The sequence below is a fragment of the Rattus norvegicus genome, chromosome 4 (assembly GCF_036323735.1).
Source record: "Rattus norvegicus strain BN/NHsdMcwi chromosome 4, GRCr8, whole genome shotgun sequence".
NCBI classification, from domain to species: Eukaryota; Metazoa; Chordata; class Mammalia; order Rodentia; family Muridae; genus Rattus; species Rattus norvegicus.
In genome coordinates, this window is record NC_086022.1 from 121443216 (window position 1) to 121463325 (window position 20110).

At 46.3% G+C, this 20110-nt stretch overlaps 1 protein-coding gene across 4 annotated transcripts in view; it reads right to left on the reverse strand.

Annotated features, from left to right (window-relative positions):
- Positions 1-10935: 10935 nt before the first annotated feature.
- The window catches only part of Arhgap25 (Rho GTPase activating protein 25), a 78143-nt gene continuing 68968 nt past the window's right edge, over positions 10936-20110 (reverse strand). For 3 of the 4 annotated variants that reach the window (XM_039108163.2, XM_063286534.1, XM_006236839.5), the window contains 5 exons: positions 19862-19935; positions 18306-18427; positions 17338-17534; positions 14813-15345; positions 11503-12241 (listed from right to left, as the gene is read on the reverse strand). In XM_039108163.2, the coding sequence (XP_038964091.1) occupies positions 12028-12241; positions 14813-15345; positions 17338-17534; positions 18306-18427; positions 19862-19935 (1140 nt within the window). In that variant the 3' untranslated portion in view covers positions 11503-12027. Of the gene's footprint in view, positions 12242-14812; positions 15346-17337; positions 17535-18305; positions 18428-19861; positions 19936-20110 lie in introns of all 4 variants that reach the window. The other variant, NM_001109247.1, reaches the window with a different exon arrangement.

Sequence of the window (20110 nt, forward strand, 5' to 3'; positions counted from 1 at the left end):
TACAAAATTGTCACCACCACCACCGCCGCTGCCACCATCACCACCACCAATAAATCAGTACCAGTATCGATCCTAACACTAGATTTCTTATCATTTAATATGAGGCCTCAGCCTCATGCAAACAGGATATTTCAGTGAAGTTTTGTCCTGATACCTGCCCAGTACCTTACTTTCTGATGAGGCATAAAACAATGAATTCCAAATTCTATGTACTACAATTCTCGTTGTCCCAAACTTTGGTGAACATGCTTGAACAAAATGGCAGGTATTAACAAATAAACCCAGCAAATAATGTTCTGTTTTATGCAGGAGCTACACGGTACAATCGAGTGCCGTCTGCTTGAGGACTTGCAAAGCGAAGAGCAAAGTGCTTTTGAGACAGCCCAGGGCGTGGTGTTGAAAAGCTCTGTGCGGAGAAAGCCAAGACTGACGGCTGTGTATCCCCTAGGACGTACAGTAACGAGTCCCATGACCTGTCACCTTTGCTTTGTTGTGGTTTGCCATGACAACGTCTTATCACTGATGGATGTTTTTGGCTCCAGAGCTGACACTTGAGGAAGTGGCTCTCCTCAACGAACTTGGCCAACGGTGACTGGATATTAAAAGTCAGCCACGGATAAGAGATCTCTGCAGGGCAGATATTGAGGGGGCACTGTAAGCAGCACTCCCCTTGGCCATCCCACGGATACCAAAACAAGGCATTGCTGGAAATCTGGTAACTCCAAAGCCCCAATATCACCAATTAGATGTAATTAATCAGTCACCTACAGCTGTAGCTAATCGGTTTCTATGGCCGACTCAAATGCCTTAAAGTTACCACTTCGGTTTTTACACAGAATCTTAAGATGAATGCCTAGAGGGAGGACCTAGATGTCACTAGATAACTCCAGCTCCCCAGTGACTCAGTCCCACCTGAGGCTCTTGTGCCAGATTTCTTGTCTTTGCGGCTCTGAGACTGTACAGTTGTTTTCCTGGCGTTGATTACAGCTCCTACCCCTTAGACCATCAAAGGATTCCAGGGCTCCTCGTGGGCTGTCAGAATAGACAATCCCAGGAGCCAGGCAAATAGTACAAATGACACTGGAGAAATGGCTGTACAACCCAGGTAAATGACAAGATCTCCCAGTTGTAAAGATAAAGTAGAAATGGGGGATTTAAGAATTGAGACTTTGAGCTGGAGAGACGGCTCCATGGTTAAAGAGCACTGGCTGCTCTTCCAGAGGTCCTGAGTTCAATTCCCAGCAACCACATGGTGGCTCAACAACCATCTGTGATGGGATCTGATGCCGCCTTTTGGTGTGTCTGAAGACAGCTCATATAAATAAAATAAATCTTAAAAATAAAATAAATCTTTAAAATAATAAAATGGTTGAGACTTTCTCAATCTGACTCCATCAAGTAGAATTCCACAACGCACATGAATGCTTGCTCTTTCGTTTATCTCACCTGCTCTCTTTCTATCTAATTATTTGAGACACGCACCCTCCCACTGCTCTGATTCACTCTGCTGTTTGACTCTTAGCTGCAGCCGACAGTCAGGCTTTGGGCGGATGTTTCCTGACTTCCCCACCCCATTCTAAACAGTTGTCTGTGCTTCACATTGATGTGCTACCAGCATCCTTAAAGCCCAATGAGCCTGCTGAGAACCCTGGTCCTACCACTGACACATGGTACTTCTTCTAACCAGGCATAACCAGGCATTGCTCTTTTGCTTGTTTTGAGCTAGATTGTAAATTGCAATCATCAGAGGAAAAGGTTTTGGGTTTTTTTTCAATTTTTTAAAGTTAAAATACAATTATACCATTTCCCCCATCCCTCCCCTCTCTAACCTTTTTATCCTCCCTTAACTTTACTCTGAGGGAGAAGTTTCCTGATCATGCAAGGAAAAATCACTCTTGGTCATGTACATGTCATGTAGGGTAGGAAGTTCTGAAGCACTTTCTTCTCAGGGTTCTTTGATCCCTTTAAAAATTCCATTACTCACCTTAAAGAGTTTGAAAGTTTTGAGGGTTATTTCCTTCGATATTTATTATGCTAAGAGCTAATTTTTAAAATGTACTCATTAATCTATATTAACAAACTCATTACATATACATATAAATAATTCATTTTGGTAACATTAAATGTGCAAATCAAAGTTGATAGAAAGGTAAGATTGGATTGGCATTGCTCCACAATTTTGCAAATCTTATAAATGTCCAACTGGGAGGCAGGTAGGTGTGGCAGCATCCTACATGCTGCATTTATTTTGAATACACTTTGTAAAGAAAATTTGGCTATGTCTGAATTTGCAGTTGACAAAGGGAAATATTTTCCAAGTCTGCTTAGTTAGCTGTGTATCCTCTTTAATGGTAAATGGAAACTTCAGGGGAGGACAGTTTCTCAGATGCCAGATGCCTGGCAGAATCTCAAAGCACAGGAGCGAGTCCTGAGCAGTTAGCTACAATGAATCTCCTTGAATCCAAAAACACAGGAGCGAGTCCTGAGCAGTTAGCTACAATGAATCTCCTTCAGCCTCCAGCACTAGTTTACTCAGGCTGATTCCAAACTGTCAACTGTCAACTATCTGACAATTGCCAATCAGTCTGGTCGCCAGCAGTTTAAATGTTGACACATTTCCTTATGTTATCGTCACACTTCATGTGACATCTGGAACGTTTCACTGCCAATTCTGAGAGAGAATGAAACCATAAAAGCAAATTGTGTCCTCACATTGAAAGGAAATTAAATGTGAATCTATGGACCTTCCTGTAAAAAGAGGAGTCTTCTTAAGAGGCAGGTCCTTGGAGCAACTACAGGCTGTCACTGATAGCTGAGGGGCCATACAAAAATTCCTCCTTTTCCTGTAGTTTGGTTTCCAACTCTTACAGTGGAAGCCTTAGACTTGAACCCATGTCTCCCTACAGGAACAGGGTTGGCATTTGAGACAGAAACAATCGCCATGAAGACCTATCCCTCATGTTATTCTGATTTTTAGTTTTTTCAGTCTCCTTCAGCAAGTAACACTCACCTGACCCTCACACGGGACAAACCTAGAACCCTCGAGAGAAACCTCGAGAGGTCAGATCATCTTTCACTGTGACCTAGCAGGTCCAAGTTTAATTGCTGCATATTTCTGAAGCTGATGCCGTTACAAAGTGGGCTTGAATGTTTCTTCTGTTCTCCCCGTGGGTCTATCTGTTAGGGTGCTGTTATTGGTATTCCTAAATATATGTGATAGGGACAAATGTTTGTGACCTCAAGGAAAGTAGCAAAATTAGAAGAACTAGAGGTGGGATTAAGAAAGGGAAGGGAGAGGAGAAAACCCTCAAATCTCCTTGCCACAGTTTTACAAACGGAGGATTCTTGAAACTTTTAGTACTTGATAGTATTTTGCCCAACGCCTTTCAAAGCTCATCTTACCAGGGGGCTGGAGAGGAAAAGTGAGATTCCCCACCGGTTCCAGAGCTTTTGGAAACGTACAGATGTCCACCCCGCCATGGCGTGCTCCCTGGTCTGTTCTGAGGTAAGAGGCCGAGCGAAGGAGTCTGCCTGTTCTTCTTGAACCCTAGCCTTGCCTCTTCACGGCTGCATTACCTTGTCAAGAGAATACAAGTGCCAGCCTCGTGGGCAAGTGTGAGGATTAATGGTGATAATCCTCAATAAAAGTGTGTGCCAGTAGTGAGGGCCACAGAAGCCACCTCAGGGCATCACCAGTGAGGCCTGTTCCCTCCGCTGAAGGCTCTGACTGCCTCGGTTTATGAGCAGATTCCCTGTGACGTGGTTTTATTCTTTTCCCACAGGAAAGGACTTATCATACATTCGTATATTTGTTTTTGACAAGGTCTCATGTAGCCCAGGCTGACCTCAAACCCACCATACAGCTGAAGGTGACTTTAACTTGCTGAACTGTAGCTCTATCCCCCAAGCGCTCAGATTACGAGTGTGTGCACTGCGCCTGCTTCATGCAGTGTTGAGGATGGAGGCCAGAGTTTCATGCTTGCTACCCAAGTGAATTAGCAGCACCCCCAACTTACTTGATTATTGGTTTTAATGGGATGAGCTTCTTCATAAAACTTCCTCTTCTCCGCTCCCCTTTGCCTCCCCCACCCCTTGTGTGTGTGTGTGTGTGTGTGTGTGTGTGTGTGTGTGTGTGTGTGTGTGTAGCAGGGTTCATCAGAGTTCTTGGAGACCTCCTTTTGAACACTCTCAATGACAGCAAAGTCATTTCAGCCTCCTGGAGTAGGCACTCTGGAAGGGCAAGGGATTGGTCTGAAATGGTCTCTGGCAGTGAAAGTCCCATAGAAAGAGACACAGGAGAAATCTCTGGTATTTTCCAGTGACTGACTACTGGGCCACTTCTTGTTACTGTCTGTTCCCACTTGATATGAACAGCTATTATCTGCTATGCGCTGCTATTACCACAATGTTTGGCTCAAACATACGGAGCCAGGAAACCATAGATGAGTCCTGTTAAAACCATGAGCCAAATAGATCTTTCCTCCCTGGCTTGTCAGTTTTCTTGTTCCCGGCTATGCAAACGCAGCTAATAGCTGCCATAGACCCCCCAAGTAGGTAGGAAAATGTGGGCAGGGTTCTCGGAGGAGTGATTTTACCCCTCAAGTCTTCCTTCTTATCCTCCAGAAATCAAGTTTGGTTCACAGTTCCTTTATATTTCTTTTTGAATCCCCCCTTTGATGTCCAGAGACGTTTCACTTACAAATAATAAAAGAAAAAGAGCGTCAGGGTTATAGGAAGCATAGTGCCATCCGTGGGTTTATTGTGGACCTCTGTGTGGACCTCTTGGCTTCCAGTTAACTCATATTCATAGAGAAAATTGGGACCGGAGGTGGCTATTTCCTTTAGTGCTGTACAGATGAGGGGAATTGATGTCATGGCGAGAGAGGCTTCAGTGGTCTGTGTCTGAACACACAACACAGTCTCAGTGGGCTCCCTGGTGTGTTTCTCATTGCCGTTCCCTAGTTGTCTTGGCACTTGGCATCTCTCCTTAAGACTCTACTATGACCGGTTAAGTGGGGTTTGGCTCTTGGTCAGGTGACTTGAAAACATTTTATCACCTGTTGAGTACTCAGATTTAAGTATTTGTGTTAGATGTGGCTTCAAACTCCATCTAGTTTCGTCCTGGAGAGGCTGAATGGATCTCCGAGACCAGGAAACATCTTCACAGCAGGCTGGCTGGGAACTACCGAAGCATGAGCTGACTACCGCGCCCACAAGTCACACCATTCAACTTGAAACATTCTCTTAAAGTTTCAGTTTTACCCTAAGGCTGACACTGAGACTTTTCATCGCTCACACACCACTGCATGCCCAGTGCAGTGCCTGGTAGAATAGGAGTCAATAACTATTTGTTCAATGGATAGATAAATGAATATCAAAGATAAATATGATGTTTCTTCAAAAGTTATCCTGCAAAGGACCGCTGCTGTTAGAACACATCAGCCTATGGGATACATATCCTGGCATTAAAAGTAATGAAGAGTTGGCCTCAAAGAAGTTGTTGGTATCAGGTAAAGGTGTCTCATTGGGAAACACTTCTGCTTATTTCCAGCATCCAGAGTATTTTTAAATTGAGTGAGGGAGGAAGTTGAATCCCCTGGTCCTCTCTTGGAGGAATGATTCTTTTCCTTCCCTACGGTAGGAATTCCATACCTGTACAATCTTTCCTGTCTCCACATGCACAGAGTCTCTGAACCCTGGGACCAGGTCAATTCTTAGGCACATGGGCCTCTGTGCCTGCCCAGTGTAACACATTACACTCTAGATTGATATGTGTCTTCCCAAATACATGGTTTCTTTTACTGCCTGGTGTTCTTATTGCTCTGCCAAGTTCTTAAAAACACTGCCTAGAGTAGACCTGAATTCCCTGAGTTAGAATGGCTGGAGATGCCCCCAAACCTGGTCTCATTATACAAGTCATTCAGCCTGTCAGAGAAGCAGCCCTTCTCTTCATAGCACATACTTGGCAGTGTTTCCTGCTGCCCGCATGAATTCCAGAGCCAGACAGCTGTGGGTCAGTGACTTCAGACCCAGAAGCTGCCTGTTGTGGTTCAGACTCTTTGACCGTCTCTTTCCCGGAACTTCCAGATTCCCCTGGTGAGAGAGAAGGAAGGTCGGAGGAAGAAAGGAGGTAAAAATGAGATAAAGATCTAGTGTGAGGTAGTACAGGTGCCTGAAGTCAGGAAAGAATGAGTTCAAGAAATGCGTCTAGTAACAAAACCGACCGGCTTCATGAAGAAGCAGTTCTCCTGGGAAGGAAGGTGTGGGGGATTCCTGCTGGTTCCGAATGGCGATTCTGTTGACCAAGACTGATGAACACACTGTCAGTGTGGGAATCGGAAATGTCCTTCGAGGCTCATGTTGTAAATGCTTGTCCCATAGCCTGTGGTACTCTTTGGCAGAATCCTCATTGCTTCCTGCCTTCTTTACTTCTCCCTAACTACCATGGAGTAATCGAGTGACCCAAGCAGACCCTCGTAGTCCACAATCCCTCCAGGGCATCACCAGCTGTCGGTGAGGCCCATTTCAGTCAAGGGTATTGTAAATCCATTATATGTGTTAAGGCTATTGTAAATCCATTATGCTCTCATGCCCTGAGACACTTGTCCATTTGCAGCACTCATCTGCCCCTGCAGGTTCTGTGGAAAATAAGGTCCCCTCTTCTGCATTGTATAGTGTGTATAGCAAGCCCGCCCCAGAGAGAACGCAAAGGGTTACTCAGTACGCCTGGCTGTCACAGCAAAGGGTGATGAGACAGAATAAAAATGATTAAGATAAAAATAAAAAATAGTATCTAACACTTACTAAAGCTCTTAGTAAGTGCCAGGCAGAGTTCCAAGGGTGACACCTTGCTTAATCCTCATGACAGCCTTATGAAGTGGGCAATGTAGATTCCCTGTTTGTTCCTGCCTCTTTGCTAAGCGAGCTCAATTTAGTTCATCCCCATGGCAAGGCAAAGGAGCCAAGATTAAACACACAAACCTACCGATCTCGAGAAGGATACTGAGAAAAGATTTCGGTATCCATGAGGGAAAATGTAGAAGACTCAAGATACAAAAGGCTGGGGGTGTGGCTGAGTTGGTAGAGAACTGACCCGGCACACAGGAACTCCTGAATCCAGTCCCCAGCACCACATAAAACAAAGTGGTGTACACGTGTAATCCCAGGACTCTGGAGGCGGAGGCAGGATCAGGAGTTCAAGGCCATCTTCAGTTACCTGGTGAGCACAAGGTCAGTCTTGGATATGTGAGATGCTGTGTTTTAAAAGAGTTCTTTTTGGGGGATACCCCTAACATGGAGACAAGCCTGGAATTTCTGCCTTACATATATAGCTCTGTTTCTTCACAACGTCTCCAATGCTACACAGGCTATTGGTGGTGAGCAACCTGGCCTGTGGCATGATAAATTAAGCAATAAAGACCAGGAACTTCTGTTTGACAGATGTCCCTTCCAGAGTATTCATTTATCCTCCAGAATCCTTGGCCCGACTCCAACTCTTTCTTCTCCACATTGCTTTTTACCCACGGTAATAACTCTCCAGGCCATCATCTCCCAGAAGCCCCCTCATCAGCACCAGGGGATCCTTTCCATGTATCTACCATGGACCTCTACAGACAGATCTCTCTCTCTCTCTCTCTCTCTCTCTCTCTCTCTCTCTCTCTCTCTGGAAGCATCTATGCTATCTATGCTTTAATAACTTAGGCCTCAGTGACTTAGTAGCTGTCTGAATAAATACATGTAAATGGAAGGAAAAGCGATGGCCCTAGATTCTCATCTGTAAATAACCACCATTCTGGGAGCTCTTGCTGTGTTCTGTGTGATTTCTCAGACCTGGAACTTAGCATTGCCGTTCTTGTTCTCTGTCCATGTGCTTTGTGTATGTGAGTGCTTGCTCTGCTGGAAGGAAGGCAACCAAAGCTACAAGAACACACAGCCAGCAGACTACCTCCCTGCCTTCCGTGGGTGTCAAGGGTCACTGAATTCCTCTCAGAAGTGAGAGCTGGTGAGATGGCTCAGTGGATAGAGGTGCTTCCTTCCCATGTCTGCGTGATGATCTAAATTTGCTCCTCTGATCCCACCACGAAAGGAGAGAGCAGACAACTAAAAGCTGCCTTTTGACCTTTACATGTCCTCGGTAGCACGTAAGGACACGTTCACACACATGTACATGAGCACATAATAAAAATAATAAAGTACATTTTAAAATGTAATGCAAAATAGCACTGGGCTCCTCTAGGTTTGCTCTTGATACAGTTCGGGAATCCCCAGTATCATTAACTTCCACATACCTAGATCTCTCCACCAGGTTTAATGCAGTGACACAGACACTGTCTGGGTCTCATAGGCGAGTAATGAGGCCAATATTAGCAAGATAATGTTACTAATAAACACATCTGCATCTCTGTTCTTCAAACCTAGGAGTTTACAGAAGGAAGGTTGAGCAGTGACTCCACATGCCTTATGCCAAACGAGCTGTCATGTTATAGGACTCCCAGAGCTCACACTGCACGGAGGAGTTCACACTGCACAGGAGAGCTCACACTGCATGGGAGTAGCCTCTTGTCTCTTGGCCTCTGTTCTAAGCTTGCCTGATACCCTGGCTCTGGATTCCGGGCCGTGGCCGGAGTGTGCAGTATGGGCCAAGTGTTCCCTCTAGTGGCCGTGGTAGTTCTTACCTTAGTCAGCCGTAGGGAGATGGCTCATAAAACAGCTCATAAATATTGGTCATTTCTCCTTTGTATTCAGTTCAGACCTCCGGCCAACGGAATGGTACCTCCTACACTTAGGGTGGCTCTCCCCACCTCACAGCCTGAATTACGGGAAAGTGTACTGGCTGTCAAGTGTACAAGTGTACTTGGTTGTCAACTTGACTACAACTGGAGTTAACTAAAACCCAAAAACCTATGAAGGGACTTTGCTTCATTTGAAGTAGGAAGATCTACTTCTAATCTATGGGGTGGGAAGACAAACCTTTAATACAGATCTTGAAATGAAAGACACATCTTTAATCCAAATCTTGAGATGGAAAGACACATATTCAATCCAGACCTTTTGAGGTGGAAAGACCATCTCTAATCTGGGCCATGCCTTCTGCTGGAGGCCTATCTAAGGACGCAGAAGAAGGAAGCTTTTGCTCTCTGCCGGCTTGCCCTCTCCTTGCTAGTAGGATGCCTGGGATTCCTTCACTGGCATTAGAGCCTTCTTCTTTGGAGTTCCAGTTCACACTGAAGACCAGCTGAGACACTTGAACTGTGATTCGGCAGCTCCCGTCAGTGGGTTTCAGTCCACAACTGAGGTTTAGAAGGAAAGACTCCTCGCAAGATGCTAAGAATCTCTGAGGGTTGTAGGTTCCCCACCTCCCCTTTGGAAACACTGGTCAGTCAGTTCATGTTCCTCAGTTTCCCTGTCTACTGCTGCAGGTAGATGCCAGCTGGGATTGGCACAGCTAGCACTCCATCCTGGGAAACCCCTCCTCCTTTTATGATGCCTTTAAAAGCCACCCACTTTAGCTACACTGGTATCTGCACAGGAAGTGGTGGAGCTCAGACGTTTACCCAGTGTGCGTACTCATGCATCTTCCTGGAAACCTGTGGAGCCCGGCCAGCAGTTGCCGAAGCTCTTTGTCTCCTTCCTTACCAGTCTCTAGCTGTCTCCTGAGTCTTATTTCCCTGAGCGGAGCTGAAGGAAGTTCATCAGACAACCAAGTGAGTTCGTTTCTTATATCCCAGTGTTGCAGGCTCTGTACTGGGAATGCCACACTTGCTCTCCCTAGGTCCCCAGCCTGCCCAAATCTCCACCAGAAAGAGATTGTTAGAGACAAAGCCTTGCACACACACACACACACACACACACACACACACACACACACACACACACAGCACTACATCACAACATTTGCCTTCCACTTAGGACAAATATGCACCAATACGTGCCCAATACTGGGCAGGACAGGAAGTGTGGTGGGCAGAGGGCAGGGCAAGGCTGACACAAGAGGGAACAGGGGAAAGTGGGGGTGTAGCTGGAAAAGAGTCTATTTCCCACAATCCTCTACTGTAGGCAGGGACTCCCAGACCTGACAGAGAACCTTATGTGAGTCCCGATCCCTCTCTTGCGTGCCCAGTTTTTCCAAAGGTGGAGTTGCTGCTCCGCTGTCTCAGCACCAGTGAGAAAAGGGGGAGAGGCACTGCTAAGTCAGAAGCAGGAAGGGTTTCAGACACAGCACTTTTGCTCAGCCCGGCTCTGCCAAATTCACACTCCCATATTTCAGACCTTGAAAGAGACTCCAGGGACCCTTCGTTGTGTTTTAGGAAAAATATCCCATGTGGAGTCGCAACACTGCTCCGCCAGTGAGGGAGGACATGTGCCAGCAGAAGCTGCTTCAGGCCCTCATCCATTCAAATCGGATGGCCTGTGCATGGTGCCAAGGTGTGACTACAGTTTACAGAAGAGCAGTTCCTGGGAAACCTGATCTCTCTCTCTCTCATGTATATATATATATATATATATATATATATTCATATTTACACAGGCATGTGTGGAGGCCAAAGGACAACTTTGTTGGGGGAAATTGGGTTTCTCCTCCAGCACTTGGGTCCCAGGGATTTCTTGTGAGTCAGATCGGGTTTGTGAGCTGGTGCTTTTATTCACTGTTCCTCTTAATAGTGCCCCTCCCCTCTGTCTTCTGTAAGCAGGTACCAAACATGACGCTCTGTGCTGTGCTGTGCTGTGCTGTGCTGTGCTGTGCTGTGCTGTGCTGTGCTGTGCTGTGCTGTGCTGTGCTGTGGTGATGCTGTGTGCTGTGGTGATGCTGTGTGCTGTGGTGATGCTGTGTGCTGTGGTGATGCGCTACACAATCTTCCTCCATCAGAATCATCTTCAGGGCATTGGGGCCTCCTATCTGTACTTTTTCCACTTTGAACAATAAACCATGGCCAAGGCAGGTGACATTAGGTATAATTGAGAAAACAGATAATAGTGCCTGATCCCTCTCTAAAGAATAAATAAATTCATTTTCATTTTGGTGAAGTAACAGCAAAAGCAATGATGATAAGAACCAGTTATCCTGACTCTGCACTGTACAAATCCACACTCCTAAAGTCACCCCTAGTTGGAAACCTTTGCTCTTAGGCCTTCCAGACAAGTTTGATCCACTGGAGGGTAACTCAGGATGGAACCCAGCCCTAGTCACACAGCCATGGACCATGAGAAAAGATCCACCTGCTTCAGGCGAGAGATGCCTCTTACTGTTTTTATGTATGTGTTTATTTATTTGATGTGTATAGGTGTTGGCTTGCATATCTCTTTGCACACCATATGTATATATGATGCTCCCAGAGGGTGTCAGATCTCCTGGAACTGTAGCTACTGTGGTTCTAAGCCACAGTGTGGATGCTGGGTCCTCTGAAAGGGCAGTCAGTGCTCTTAGTCACCGAGCCAACTCTCCAACCCCCTTTTACTAATTCTAATCAAAGTGTTTCATAGACTGTCAACATCCTCGCTCAATTCTTGTTTTCTGTTTTCTTTATTTGAATATATACTTTTCCCACCAATTTTGCTTTCATAAATATTATTTGATTCTGGTCCCAACAGTCCAGCCTCTCCAAGCAGCCCTCACTTGGTTAGCACTGGAGAGCTAAGTATCATTTTCTGTCCATGTTCCAGAGCTGACCAGAGCCATCTGACCACACAAGTCAGCCACATAGAAAATGAAAAACTGAGGCCTTTGCCTAGCTCTGGCCTGGGGTCCTGAGATGTCACACACCTTAAATGTCTCCTTTGGAGCTGGTCGTGCACTGGAAGACTACAGTTCACTCTTCCCACAGTGGAATAACACAACCCTTTGAGCACAGCACATGGTCACAGGTGTCCTGGCGAGTTCCGGCTCTCTCATCTTCCATTTACTTGCTCAGGATTGTGGCACACCCCCCAGATACCATGTCCATCCTAGGAGGTGATCCTGCTTCCTGCTCATTAGGAACATGAAGAAATGGGGTGGAGTTGACTGTCCCTATCACATGACTCAAACCCTTAAGCATCGGTCTTCGTCTTGGACTTCTCCATTGATTTCACAAACTCCTTGACTTCTTCTTCCAAGACTCTGTTCCTCTTCTCAACGTCCTCTCGGGAGCGCTCCACATTTCGAAGGCTGATTTCCAGGGCTGCGAATTTCTTCCTCTCCCTCTCCAGTTCTTCATTGAGCCTCACCACCTTAGCCCAGACATCGTAATTTTCCTTCTCCAGGCTGCAAGGAGGGAAACCGAGGGAACAGCAGAGTATTAACTCTAAACCCTTCCTCCACAGCCTTCCACCCACGTTCACGACCTCTTGTCCCTTTGCCCTTCTGAGACACATGATGTCAGTCCAGCCATTGCCTCTTGTGTATGTTCTTCCTTCCAAGAGAAGACGTCACAGAAAACTCCAATCCCCAAAGCACCCAGAGCCCCGCTGTTAAGGTGTTAACCCTGGTGACACCTCCTGGGTTACCGTGTTTCATGTCAGTTTATGTATTGTATCATATCTTTAAACAGACAAAATATTTGAAAGAAGGAGTCATCTGTAATGGATCTGTGTTTCCACTGTATAGCACCTTGTGTTCTGCCTAGTTCAGCTACTAAGTTATGGATTCTCCACATTCTAGACCCTCGACATCTCTGCACACGTGCCTCTCTACTCTACTCCAGTGGCTAGGCATCCTGGACCAAAGCCCTTCCTAGCCAAGACCCTCCTGGGGCCAGGATTTGGAAAAGTGAAGGGAAACATACTTTGGAGACCAGGGATTCCACTATAATTCTAAATCCTGCTTGGGGGTAGGTGAACTATAAGTTTCCTGAATTTTCATGACATTCATTGCTACTGGCTAAAATCCAATACAGTCCCAGGTGCTCTCCCAAGCTGTGTGGAACTAAACCTTAGAAGTGGATGAACACAGTCTATTATTCAAGCCTAGAGAGGAAATTTCTGATCTGTGGGTGAAATTCAATTTGTGTGATTGGAAATTTGCTTCAGAACTTCATCCTCTGGGTGCTGTCCTCCTCCCCAAGCTCATTCTGTGACTACTAGTCCACCTCCTCCCCAAGCAGCCTGCCCATGATCATCTGCAGACATGAGTTCTCATCTGGGAACATAGCCTCAGGTTCTGTGTTCAAGGGCTGGCTCTCTGTGGACCATCAGAGCTGTGCCTGCCCCTGTCTGTCTTGCTTTTCCTATGGTACTTTTCCTCATTCCTCCAGAGCCTCACTTTATAGATTCAATCTTTTCTCCGGCTTTTAACTCCCTCCTGGCTTGGGGAAAGTGGGATGCTGTGTTGGAATGCAGTGCAGAATAGAATCTACATGGACTTGAGAGCCGGGCTGACCTGGGTTCAAGGTTCAAAACCCAGCCTTGCACTAATCAGATGTGTGGCCTTCAAGAATGTGTTGATACTTCTGGAGCCCCTGATTCTTCTGATAAATGGGGTGCTTCCTATGTGGATTGAATTAGAAGGCATTGCCAATCTGCTAATTGTCCTTCCTCTGCCATGGATGGGCTAATGGGCGACTCAGAGACCCTGATTGATGTATTCGGGAATAGCAGACATCTCCATGGCAGTCCTTCTCTTGCTCCTCACTGGCATTCAGGCTAGGGCACACTGAGAGCCTTCTCTGAGACTGATTTGCTACCTGATAAGGTGTCACAGATGTCATATAACTCCACAAATGGTTGATTTCAGGTTATCAGACAAAGAACATGTTTTGCTCAAGAGCCATCATCCTCCTTTATGAAACAACAGATAGAGACTCACAATAGTCTTTCTTTCTGGTACCTAAATCTTAATAAAAGTATCCATAAATATGAAAGCCTATTATTCTCATTATGACAAGTTTCCTGTGTGTCAAGTTGGACAAGGTTACCTCTCTGAGAAAGAATTTGCGAGGGAAGAAAAATGGGGAGGGGACCACCACAATGACCAACATGGTATGACAACCCTAAAGGTGCTATAGTGTCACACACACCTAAGCAGTAACCATCGGCTAGTTAACCATAAGACTCACCCGACAAGAGGGAAACCATGCCCGGTACAGAAGCCTAGCTAACCACTGAGGGCTAGTGAAGTCATGGATCTCAGAGCCTACTTTACTAGACCAGCATAATCCCTAACAACAATCTAATTTCTCCTGAAACCCACAGGTAAGAGTAGCCTTCACCCCTCATCAAGGAAGCTTCCCTCTTTGAAACAAAAGCCATCACAGAAAACCATAACCAATCAAAATGCAGAGTTGTGGGTCCTAACCCCAGTGGATAAATCTATAAAACACTCCCACACCTGAGGCTCAGAGAACATTGTGAAGGAAGGAGGAGAAAGATCGTTAAGAGTCAGACAAGGAGGGAGTTTGCCTTGGGATCCCATTTCCTATCATGCAGAAGCTAAAGCCTCACCAACATGGCCGCCCAAATGTAAACATTGCGACGTGAATAGGGGAAAGCCCACAAGACCTCAACCCTACACAAAGACCAGCAGGCCAACTGTTGTTCAATACGAGATGGTCAGGCCTGAAAGCATACAGGGAGCATGAAGGAAAGTCCCTAACTCGGTTACACATATTCACCCTTAAGACCACGTGGGCTTCATAGCTACTTGTCCATGGATCTCATCAGACGTGTAGGCTTGTCACTAACTTACCTGTCTCATCTCTCTCCCTCTGTCCTTTATTAGGGTTGGCTGCTACAGATAAATTGCTCTGTCCCCTGAAATATTTTATACTGTGACCTTTTGGAAGGTCCTTCCTTCTAAACACAGAAGTCAAGTACACTTGGCGCTCTGCACATGACTTACTTTTTAATCTGTTCCTCATACATCTGCTTCTGAGCTTCTATTTCCTTTTGCAGGTGCTGGACCGTCCTCTGCAAAGAATCAGGGTCTTCCTCGCCAGAGTTCTTGCTTCCAGACTCCATTTCAGAGTCTGTGCTGACAGGAGCATCTCTCTTAGAGTCACTGGCAGGGGGAGAGAGTTCACCTGCTGGGTTCCCTTGGGACACTGGTGGGTTGGGGACATTATCATAGGTAGAAGTCCTCTGGTCATTGGAAAGGTGGCGCAAGTCTTGAGACATAGTTCTCCTGTGCCCTTCTCCTGCCTTAGCCTCTGAAGATGGAGACCAGAACTCATTTTTAAAGATTTCCAGTTTGCTGCTAGTGGTGCCTTGGAATGCGGATGTCAGGAAACACTTCCGGTTGGGGAGCGTTTGAGTCCTTTTACGGGATTGCATCTTCCAGTCTCCTGGGTTTTCCTTGGGGGCTTTTCCACTATCTTCCTGATGCTGGTCACCTGGCTGTGGTCCAGTGGGGCTGGTGGCATCAGGGCTACTTGCCTGGAAAAGATAGCCATAGATGTTACAATGAGGTTGTTTTCTTCTGTGTGCCTTGCTCCTAAGATAAGGATTTGAGATGGGGAGGGAAATATTTCCGGGTCACACACCTGTGACACCCTCAGTACATCACCTCAGTTAATTTCTTGTGTGATAATTTGCCAAATTAGGGATAGTACAGTTAAGGGACTCTAGCCATTCACGATCTAGAAAGGAAGCACGAACTAAAATCATCTGTATGATTGGTGTGAAAATCCCAAGCCTTTCACGAACTTAGGAGGCTTTATCAGTTGTGACTCAAGAGTCCAGGACCCATAAGAGATGTTCAGTAAACTCCACTGAATATATTTTCATGACCTCCAAAACTAAGAAGGACAAAACCATGCAAAGACGACATAGGCTAAGTGAGAAGCCAACAGCAAGCTGGCAAATGCGTTACAATGTTTCACAGGCAGTAAATGTCTCCTGCTGGGGACTCCGTGTTGTTCCAAGCTTATATTGATTGGAGAGGAAAAGATCAATGGCCAAGAAGAAATGGGCAAAGCACTTCAAGGAGAGATTCAACTTGCCAGACTCTAGAATCACTATAGAAACTCTCCTTAGGGTGAGAGTAATGGAGGTGTGGGCGGAACCAATCCTGGACTGAAGAGAAAGGAGAGTGGAAGCTGGACAACAGCAATCATCTCTCTGCTCTGCTGCACCCAGCACCTCGAGCCCTCACTGCCATGGCTTCTCTGCCACTGTAGACTATAACTCCCAACCACCCGCTGCCATGAACCCTTCCTCTCCTAAGTAGCCTTACACTCGTCAGCCAATTCCCTTCTACGATTTGGTGCTTTTGAAACACGTGGTTATATATAAAACCAAATTGAGAAGAAGAAGAGAAAAAAAATGAAAGGAAACAAAACCATTTCCCACATAAGATGGGAAAGTCAGGGATTGAGGTACCCTGGGCTTCAGTTGGAGCATGTGGTCACGCAGTGGGGACAGGACCCGGGACATGAAGTCCTGCTCTAGAGTGTGCTAGTGCTGACGCCTTGGGCAACATCTCTTGCCTCAGATGCTCAACCAAAGTAAATGTGTGTGACACACTGCCCCCCAGGGTTGGGGTGTGGGCTCCAGAGCCGATCCATTTACTTTCTCAGCACAGATTGTTGTCCTGTCACTGCAGGCCACTGTCAAAGGAGCAGCACCTTGGCTGTCAAGGACTGTGGGTGACTCACTAACAACGCTTCGGTGATTTTAAATCATAACTCAGTTTAGAGCACTGGTAAGATGCACGTGGCCAAACAAAACCCATCTAAAACAAAACTACAACCACCACAATTTACTGCCCACCGCCAACTGGCATCTTTAACGACATCATAGGTAGCCCTCTTGGTCAACTAGAAATTTGAATTTTATTACTTGGCCCAATTTTTTTTTTAAAAAAAAATCAAGCTGCTATTTAAAAAAAAAAGTCTACAAATTCTTCTTAAAAAACATCTGTTCCTATAAATACATGAAAAAATTTGACCTTTGTGAGTTGTCGCCCTCTAATAGTCTACCCGCTGGAGACTGCAGAGTCTGGTGACTCTGCGAACGTGAGCTCCAAGCCTTCTGTCCAGGCAGGGAGCTGACACTGCAGAGGCAGCTTATCAGGGAATGAGGACGGCTACACGGACACATCCCTGCTCTGAGAAAGGAACCATGTTCATCATTAGCAAGACTGTCCCTCAGAGCAGTCAGCAGCTCTTACCCAAACACATGCAATCCTGCATTTATTTCCTCTGTCGAACTTCCCTGGGTTTTTGTCTTAGAGATGATTTTAGGAAAGGCCCAAAGAGCCAGCCTGCGGGCAGTTCTCACACGTGTCACTAGCCCAGGCTTTCCCAAGGTACTCTGACAGGTCATTGCCAGCTCTACACACAGCCCCAGCATCATCCATGGCTCCCCAAACAGCTACCCCAAATGTCCAGACTAAAGGAAGGGACTGAGGGGCAGCAGGCATCTTACTGTGTTGTTGAAGCTGTCCGTCCTAGAAAGTGGTGGGTCTTCGGTGGCGTCCCATCCCACAGAGCTTCGGGGCACTGGAGCCTTCTTGGCATCGTTTTTCTGGGCAGGGGGTGACAGTGGTGCATCCTTAGACTTGGGGAAGAGGACTTCGTGGTCTCTGATCATCATGGTCATCACTCTTTGGATCTGAGGAGTTCCTGAAAGAAAGAAGAGATTTGCCATGCTGGTGCATGGAGTAGGATCCCGGAAGGCCTCAAGGGTTGCCACCCACCAAGAGGGTATTTTCACATTGGCCCTAAAACCACAGGCTTCGTTTGCTCTAATGGGGCCCCCTTTGAATTGTTTGGGGTAGAATATTTTTAGTGGGAGGATGAACTAAAATAAAGATATATAAGGGGGGTGAGCAATGAGCCACTGAGGACACTTCCCACCTGTATTCTCTCCGTCAGATATTAGCAGACAGTGGGTGTAATAATAAGGCAAAGGGGGTGGGGGTGGGGGGTGTAGATATCTTTCTCTTCTCCTCTCCTGTGGTCCTCAATATGATCTGTTTTGCTCCTGAAGCAAATGGTGTCAGGAACATTTCCTCTCCACATGCATGCATAAGTCCTCTCGGCCAGGACCTTTGCTCGTTGAGCCAAGACAAAGCCTTAGAAAGCGTTTCAGCCTAGTTGTACAGCAACCTTTTTGTGAAACCAGCTTGTAAAACAAAACCCTGTTTGCCCTTCTTGGCTGAGGGTATGTTAAAGTCATAAAACGACTGGGGAACACTAGTTAATTGGTTTGAGGTTAGACTGCTGTGCTCTGTGACCATTGAGCCGCCGACCTCATGGGAGCTGTTATTAAAGTTGGAAGAGGAAGGTGGGCAGGCTCGCTGGGTAAGCTGCAGAACATCAAATAGACACTAGGGGCAGTGTTCTCGCGGTCACTTCCGGCGGGCCGCTCCCCTGAAGGATCAGACTTTGTACCTCTCATGATCACAGCGGGGTCTTCAACCTTCGACCTGATGAGGTTCACACCGATCACAGTGGCCAAGTTGTCCACGCTCATCTTGTTGACGGCACAGTTCAGCTGGATTTCATGCAGAAATCTGTGGGCAACAGGAAACCCTATCTTAAGACAATGGGAATGCAGAGTGCGTGCGCGCATGCGCATAAGAGAGAGAGACACAGAGACACAGAGACAGAGAGACAGACAGATCCTGGACTCAGCGGTACATTTGTACATTTGTTGTATTCTAGCTCTTTCCCCTTAAAGTTTCTGGAATGGAGTGAACTCCTGGAAGTTAACAGACCAAGAAGAGATAAGGAGCCATAGATGGCTCAGCTGCCAGGGGTGGGGGATGGGGTAGGGTTGGGTGGGAGTGGCATAGATGGCTCAGCTGCCGGGGGTGGGGGATGGGGTAGGGTTGGGTGGGAGTGGCGGGGCAGGCTGAGGTGGAGAATTTTAAACAGGGGTTGCTTGGGAGGAAGAGGTTACTCCAAGAATTCAGATGGGTGTGTGACAGCTTCAGTGACTTGCCATTATCACTCCCTGCTTCTGGGTTCCCATCCCACCCACGTCTCCAGAGAGGAAAAACTGTGTCAGTGAGGAGGTCTTAGACACGGAGGGTTAATCCATGGTACTTCCTATTCTCACCCCAGAGCTCAGCAGCTCTGGGTTCTACTACACTTTCACTCATCAGAAGCCTGAAATCCCTAGATTTGTTGGAAAAATAAAAACATCTAAACAGATCAGTAAGGGAATTATGGATATTTCTTAAAAGCATTTAAAAGTGGGCAGACTGAAATACCATAAAATGTAGGTTATTTATAAAATTTATTCCATAAGAATTGTATTTATAAAAATTAGGAGAAATAAGAATTATATGTTCAAATGATGAAAACTATGAGATTAGGGAATAATTTATTTTATGATAAAGGACATGCTTTTCATGGGTATAAAACCATTCTCCTGCAGTTTCACTGGTGTATGAGAAGATTCATCAGAAGATAAAACACCCAAGAGAAGGAAGACATCACTGGATGAGGGGTTGCATCTAGTGTTGGTCCTTATTTACAAATAGTTCTAGTCTCTTTGTGGTTTCCAGGTTAAGTCAGAATCATCTTTAAAACTAGGAAATTACGTTGCAGTATTTTTGGAAGACAAAATGAGGTTTGTAAGGGGTGAAGATGTCTGAGCTGGTCCACCTGCAAGGTGTTGCCACAAGGGCCTCACACAGTAGGTCCTCAGGCCTGCAGGAAAATATAAATGGTGGCCTAGAATGACTGTTTCCCCGGGTGTTAGTTTCAGGGAGAACAGGCATTTCAGGTTCTTGCACGCCCTGGGGCAGGTCAGAAGGAAGGAGTGCGTGTATTCTGTGTGCAGGATCTGAGGGGTTCCTGACAAGCACTCTGTCAATCATATGCAAATAGAGTTAAGCTTCCACATTTCTGGACCACAATCTGTGGCCTTAGGGACCTTCCTCTCTAACTGGGGCTTCTTTCTGATATGGCTAGACACTGTGGCTCACGCCGGGCCTCACCTGCAGATGTAGCTCAGGAGGTTGTAGTTGTCACGGGGGAGAATGGAAAGCTGCTTCTCCAGCTCCTGCTGAGCCTGGAAGAGAATTTTGACACTGGTAAAGGAGCCTACTGCCTGTGAGTCAGCAATGGGGGTAGAGGCAGAACTGGCGCCATCTGTATAGGAGGAGCACTTTGGTTGTCTCTCCTGCTCCCACGGTTTTGTGAGTTACAATATTTGGAAGTAGCTATGAATTCTCAGAAAGTTAAAG